This window comes from Echiichthys vipera (assembly GCF_963691815.1).
Source record: "Echiichthys vipera genome assembly, chromosome: 19".
In the NCBI taxonomy this organism is placed as follows: domain Eukaryota; kingdom Metazoa; phylum Chordata; class Actinopteri; order Perciformes; family Trachinidae; genus Echiichthys; species Echiichthys vipera.
In genome coordinates, this window is record NC_139844.1 from 20,017,805 (window position 1) to 20,025,217 (window position 7,413).

Genomic DNA, 7,413 nt, shown 5'->3' on the forward strand with positions numbered 1-7,413 from the left:
TCGTGTTCAATTATTCACCAACTATCTTTTTCCTGTTGTCCAAATGCCTCCGATCACACCCATTCCGGTATTCCTGATATCTCATGTCTCAGGCCACAGAGGGTTTTTATTTTCATGCACAGACCCTTTTTCCTGAACCTCCACCCTCTGACCTAATGTACAGCACATGCACGACTTTGCAGTCTTCTACCTTATCCCGGCACACCACCACCTGTCTTTGCACCCGTGGCATCAGGGTGGAGGTGAAAAGGAAGGAGGTCTACGGTATAGATTTGAATGATAGACTGGATGAGATGGGTGAGAGAAGTATTTGTCCTCCATCAGGGACACAGAGGGATCTAAGCCAGGGACTAAGAGGATTGCAGAAGGGCCAAGGCTTTTCTATCAAATGCATTTAGCACAGGTCACTATAACCGGCATCCCTGCTGCTGCAGGAATGTGCATACACATACCTGTATGCACACAGAGCTTGGGCACAGATTTGGTATTACATATAACATTTAGGTATATGCATACTGCAACTACACTTTGATGTAGAACCTACTACATCATTATGCAACCCACTGAAAAAATGTATCTATGTGTAAAATAAATGGCTGGTTCCCAAACACGATACTCTCTGTCTTTGACAATATGCAGCCTTTCATCTCATTAGCTCACTTACAGTCACAGTCAACTAACACACGCGGTACTCTGAGAGGGTCTGTCAGAGAGAAGAGGGTTGAAGGGTCAGTTTGCGAGGGTTAAATCTCTACAAACCTGACACTCACTCATCTCATTAGCAATTATGACTAAGGAGCTCATTCTAGCCTAACGGAGTGGAAACAGTCAGCGTTTTACTGGCTCTCCGTCTGTGTGGGACAGATTGCCTTGGGAGCTTGTACTGACGCGGTTTTGTTTGTGGAGAGCACCCTCTGCTGGGCCACAGTAGTTAGTCACAGTAGGACATGTATCAGGTCAGAAACAGATGAGATGCGGGGGAACACATTATGTGATTCCTGGCAAGAGTGGGCGAGGCATATGCATGATGGTCATCGTTTATGTATCAAACAATGTTATTGTCAAGAAATAAACAACAACGTTATTGTGTGCATATTTAAAAATAAATAAATTTCACCATTTTAGCACTGTTGTTTTCTTAAGATGGGGGATTTTTAAAAACAATGGTCACAAGACTTCTCAACTTTTAGTCTCTACTGTGGGTCAAGCTCCAAAACTGGATACTGGATCCTACCATTCCCATGATGCAACTCAAACCCTTCTTTTGTTAGACCCCTCTGCCCTGAAAAATGCCCACTTCTCTAAACTCCATGTCAAAAATCCACTAGGTGTCATACCTGTGCAATGAAGTTAATTCCCTTTAATGAAGTTAATTAATTTGCTGTGATTTGGAGGAAAGAGAAATAGTCCAGCTCTGCTTTTAACTGTGTTTATTTATAATGCATCGAACTCCTATTCCTGCAGTGTAGGAGTTACTTTTAAATGATATTATTCTGTTCATTGTTCTATATTTGCATACTTAGGCTACATTATCAACCTGGTGCAACCTGCTTTAGCAATACTATGATACCAATGAACTGAAAATGCCAATGATTTGAAAGTGGCAGAGAGATAGAAGGGGGGGGGGGGGGTCGTCACTTCCTGGTTTGACGTACATCACACGTCATATGACCAGTGCCTGGTGGTGCCCTGTGTCAGCGACTCTCCCTAATGCTCCTATTATGCGGAGCTCTCTGCCTGAATGCATGAGTTTAAATAAACGTGTAGGTCAGTCAGGGGCTGTCGGTCCAGCAGTACACATTGCGTCTTTAACGGTCCTGGATGAAACATGTAGGCCCACACCTCCCTTTACAGTTATGGGTGAGTGTTATGGAGGTGTAAGACAGTTGCAGAAAAGCGGCCTCTAGTGGCGCGCCTAGAAGAAGTTGAAACTCTACTTGTAAGAATGTTACAATATAGTTCATGTTTATGTCATTTAATAAGTTTGGGCTTCTGCGTGCAGCTATGTGCATTGTCACTCGTGATAAACAACTTGAAACGAAAGCCTGTATTTAAAGCTTGTTTCCAGTGGAGCAGAAAATGAGGCTTGCCGCCAGCGGCGCTACAGATCCCCCATCATCGTCAACATCAGCAGACAATAGCGCAGGGAGGAGGCGGCAGCACCGGGCTCCCTCGCCGGCTACAGCCCAGGAAGGGACAACCAAGCGAGCTCCAAGAAACCCAGGCGCGTCCAGGGCTCCTCTTCCCGCAGGAAGGAGCAGAAACATCGGGGTGAGGGAGAGTTTGAGGTCCGCTGACGGAAGGGAGAGGGAGCCCGAGAGCCGCGGCGGGGCAGCTGTTCACCCGGATGGTGCTGAAGCTGATCTAGACAGACCGAACAGGGCGGATGCTGTCGGGGAAGATCCGACAGATTCACCATCAGCACCGGCCCGTCGCTCCACTTTACGCCTGCCCTGCTGTAAAGGCGACTCCTCCCTGCGTGTGTTGCCCGACAGAGCCTCGTCTTCGTTTTCCGTGGCAAAGAAAGGGAGGAACCCCGGAGAAGAAGGCGGCCGCAGGGAGAAGAGCGGCGCGTCTGCGGGCTGCGGCGCGGGCCTCGGTTTGGGTTTGTGGAGAGGAGGATGCTTACAGGCTGAACTCATCCAGTTCCATCTGCAGAGGAGACTGAGACGGGGTGGTGCGAAGATGCAAACCAAGACGGAAAACATGGGGACAGAGGAGGCCGCTCTGGGAGAGCCGCAGCCGGCTGCAGACGCGACAGAGGCGGGGTCCGTCACACAGCAGGACCAGGCCTTTGAAGACGAGATGGAGAGGCTGCTCGATGAAAATGAAGATCTTAAGGTTTGATATGTGTTTGTATGTGTGCTTGTTCTCCGTAAGCTAAGGATGATTCAAAATATGTAATATGTAATTAGAAATACAACGTGTCACTTCACCAAAATCCAATGCAAAGCAGTTTGTTGTTCACATTAGAATGACAGAAAATACATGTTAGTAGGCCTATTTGAAGCCTGTGGGCCCATAAAACCCAGGGGCCACATAAGTCTGGACTAAATCTTATGTTTGCAGTGTCATAGACAAGCAAACATCAATGGATTTGTCTGTTGAACATCCTCCATGTCTTCACAGAGCAAGCTAAGCTAAGACCTAAATTGAAATTACACTGACTACATATGACTAATTGGTTATTGATCCCAATGGTATGGATCTGCTAGGATCAATGATATCTTGTGTCAAAATGAGGGACAGCAAGTGAACAGCTGGAATTTGCATGTGTATGTGCCACGCTGGCATAAAACGTAGTGATAAAATTAAAATTGAACTCACATCCGGTCTTTGGCAAATAAAAAACATTCAAATACAGATCATTTTGTGTGTGTTAACATGCACATCTCTGAAGTGGACTATATTTGGCTCAAGTTCAGCACATGCATTACTAACTCAGTGGAGTCAAAAGTCAGATTCTAAAACCGTAAACAGCAGAGATTAGCTGATCTTAATCTGTTACCATCTCATAATGATGACACACGATCTCTACTATGCACCCACCAGTGTGAAATTGAGGAGATGAGGACCGAGATGGACGAGATGCGGGACACGTTCTATGAAGAAGACACGTGTCAGCTGCAGGAGATGAGGCGAGAGCTGGAGAGAGCCAATAAAAACTGCCGGATCCTGCAGTACCGTCTGAGGAAGGCTGAGAGGAAGAGGCTGCGCTACGCCCAGACAGGAGAGATCGATGAAGAGCTGCTCAGGAGTCTGGAGCAGGACCTGAAGGTGCAGAGGGGAGGGGAAATATGTGTGTCTGTTCTTGAGCAATCCAAAGGATGCATATGCAAGCTTTCGATGTAGACACTGGCACAGGTGAAAAGAATTGCATTTTTACAAATACTATTGGTTGTAGCTTTGACTCCCATGAATTTAACTGTCTTAGAAATGTATGTTTTTATGGATTTTTTTGTTTTTAAAGGGTATAAAAAGCCCAACATAGTAAACTTAACTGTAAGATAAAACTTAAAGTGAAGATAAAACATGGAAATCCCCAAAGTTGGAGTGAAAAAATTCTTAAATTATATCCGCACACTGACTAAACAATGCAGGTAGCGAAGGATGTGTCTGTGAGGCTGCACCACGAGCTGGAAAAGGTGGAGGAGAAGCGCACAAAGACGGAGGAGGAGAATGAAAAACTGAGACAGAAACTCATCGAGGTGGAAGTGACCAAACAAGCCCTGCAGAATGAACTAGACAAAACCAAAGAGGTGAGGATACACTTACAGTCTATTAAAGAAAAAGTCATCATAGCCCCCAAAAAGCTGTAAACCATGCACCACCACGTGTACACAAAACAAAACTAAATTGAACAAACATTTTTTTCAATTTACTGTCCTCCAATAGTCGCAAAAGAGACGAGGAAGCAAGGATACCCAGAAGAAATCAGCACAGACTCCGACAGAGGTGAGAGTTCGTTACAAGTTAAGAAATCTTTCATCAGCTGTTTCACTTTGTCCACCTTGGTGAATATTTGTGAGAAGTCTTGTCATGAATATACATATGAATTCCAGACAGATCCTGCTGGTTAAACTCACATTGTCCCTCACAAAATGTTCTCCCAGTCAAACATTTTGTTTTTCCAGCTCTATTTTTAAGTGAAAGCTGAAAGTTTGCAGAGCTCCAGAAATTACTTTCGGCTTAGTAGATGTCAGACGTCCAAACATTTTGACTTAGAAAGACTCTTAAGACTCTTAAGTCATTCCGTCTATAAGTCTTATCGCAGTGACCAACTTTGAACTTTGGGATTAGGTTTGAACCGTTTCTACTTAAATTCACTCGACTATTTTTAAGTCTGTGTTGTCTCTATTTTCCAGGAGGACAATGAGGACCTAAAGTGCCAGATAGCTTTCATCAAAGAGGAAGCAGTGCTTATGAGAAAGAAGACGGCCAAGATTGACAAAGAGAAGGACTGTCTAGAGCAGGAGCTGCAGAAGTACCGCTCCTTCTATGGTGAACTGGACAGCACCCATCCTAAAGGTGAGGCCGGGGGTCCACCCACCACCCGCGAGTCAGAGCTGAAGCTGCGGCTCCGCCTGGTGGAGGAGGAGGCCAACATCCTGGGGAGGAAAATAGTCGAGTTGGAGGTAAGAGAAGACAATGCTACTTGGGTTAATTAAGGGAATAATAACTCAGTGGGCGTCACAAGTGTTGAGCTCTTTTCCCTCTCCCTCCAAAGGTTGAGAACCGTGGGCTAAGGGCCGAGCTCGACGACCTCCGTGGTGAAGGAGAGGGCGCGGGGAGTTCTGGGAGCGGAGCCATGGGTGGCTCAGGCTCGGGGCGAGGCCTTGGTGATGATCTGACGGAGCTCCGACAGCAGCTGCAGCTGGTGGAAGACGAAGCAGAGCTGCTGAGGAGGAACCTAGCTGATGTTGAAGATCAAAACAAGAGAGTGACTGCTGAGCTGAACAAGTTACGCTTCAAAGCCGGCACCCACGAGGGAGGATCCAGGCACGGGGGAGGTGCAGGAGGCGGAGGGATTGATGGAGCAAAGGCAGAAGCCCTGCAGGAGGAGTTAAAGGCAGCAAGGCTACAGATTAATGACCTAAGTGGCAAGGTATTACAAGCTGATTGATAATATTGGCAAATTTCCTTATTGATTATTATTATTATCATTATACTGATGCAATAAATGCAATATTTACTCCAGTAACTAACTCAACTTTTGCTTTAAAAAAACAAAACAGTGTCCAGCTGTTGAAACTGCTCTGTGATGCTGTACCCATGGGCTGTACTTAGGCACGGCGGTGCTTTGAGCCAAATGCTAACATCAGCATGCTAATATGCTCCCAATTGCAGTGCTAATACGTCAAAGTTTAGCAGATATAATCTGTTTTCATCTTAATGTAGCATGTTAGCATGCTATCTTTTTCAAATCAGCACTAAATACACTAAATACAGCTGAAGCTCACGGGAAGGTCATTATTTTATTTGGCCATAAACCAAAGTATTGGAAAAAATGAATTGACTTCACCATCCATAGAGCCATGTTGCCATGTATGTCCTATTTTGTAAAAATCTGATAAATCTGTTATCACTGTAACACATCTATCTTTCTTCAGGTGATGCAGCTGCAGTACGAGAACCGTGTGCTCCTCTCCAACATGCAGCGGTATGACCTTGCCTCCCACCTCTCCCTGCGGCCCAGCCCACGGGACAGCGACGCAGAGAGCGATGCAGGCGGTGCGACAAGTGGTCGCCGCGAGAGTGACGAGGACTCCAACTCCTCCCGACTCCTCCCGCCGCACCGCAAACGCGAGGGTCCTGTAGGTGGGGAAAGTGACTCAGATGAGGTCAGGAACAATAACGGAAGCAGCCGTTGCCTGACGCCAACACGGGGCCTCTACACCCCCACTGGGCCCGAGGGTGCCGCCTCCTCCCCCCTGGCTCGCTTCCTGCCTGGTGGCCGGTGCAGCCTGCGTGAAAGGCAGCAGATGAGTGACATCCGTTTGGAGGCGGAGAGGCTTGTTCGGACCATGGACCGGCTCATCGCAGACACGGCCACTATCATTTCAGAGGCGAGGGTCTACGTTTCGAACGGCGACCTGATGTACGGGAGAGGAGAGGAGGGTGGAGAGGAAGAGGGGGGCAGGATCAGGGAACATGAGCTGCTGTATCGCATTAACGCTCAGATGAAGGCCTTCCGAAAAGAACTGCAGAGCTTCATAGACAGACTGGAAGTGCCGAGGCTCGAGGACAGGGATACAGAGGAGCCACTGTCGGTGAGACAAAATATAAATAAAAGGTTTACGAGTTGAATATAAAGTTTCTCAAAGAGTTCAATGCTGATTCTGTTTCTTCCCTTTTCTCACTTAATCCAACCTCCGGGTTTGTCACTCCACTCGTCCTCCGCCCAGATGTTCCAGCCCATCATTTTGCTCATCCTCATACTTGTGCTATTCTCCTCCCTCTCTTACGCCACCATCTTTAAACTAGTCTTTCTTTTTACTCTTTTCTTTGTTCTGTGATGTACGCCTCCCTTAATTCACATCATCCCTCGTTTGTTTGTTTCTTTTGCTCTGTTGTTTTTCTTTCCTCCCCGCATCATTTGTTGCCAAGGTAACCAAAAGCACAGGAAAAGCCCAGCACTTGCCAAGGCTGCAGGCACATTCAAGAGAGTGTGGCTAGATTCAACACTGGAGTCTGCATCATCCATAACACATCACTGTCCAAATGAGTCCCTTAAGAAGGTGAGTTACAATCTGTAACTGTGGAAGATTATTACTTTTTAATAAAACTGTAGCTGATTCTATCCCGGTCCTATAAAAACCGAGTATGATCCTATCAATGTGTCCCAGATCTGATGTTTGTAGTGCAGCAGAGCGTACGGCAAAAATATGTCAATAATGATGATTAAAAAAAAGA

At 46.4% G+C, this 7,413-nt stretch overlaps 1 protein-coding gene across 1 annotated transcript; it reads left to right on the forward strand.

Annotated features, from left to right (window-relative positions):
• Positions 1-2,079: 2,079 nt before the first annotated feature.
• LOC310961867 (microtubule cross-linking factor 3-like) lies at positions 2,080-7,016 on the forward strand (the record flags this gene model as incomplete). Its single annotated transcript, XM_083934144.1, has 8 exons — positions 2,080-2,841; positions 3,553-3,777; positions 4,101-4,259; positions 4,396-4,455; positions 4,866-5,135; positions 5,228-5,605; positions 6,111-6,770; positions 6,906-7,016. 8 exons carry the CDS (start codon positions 2,080-2,082, stop codon positions 7,014-7,016), a joined length of 2,625 nt encoding a protein of 874 aa, XP_083790270.1.
• Positions 7,017-7,413: the final 397 nt, after the last annotated feature.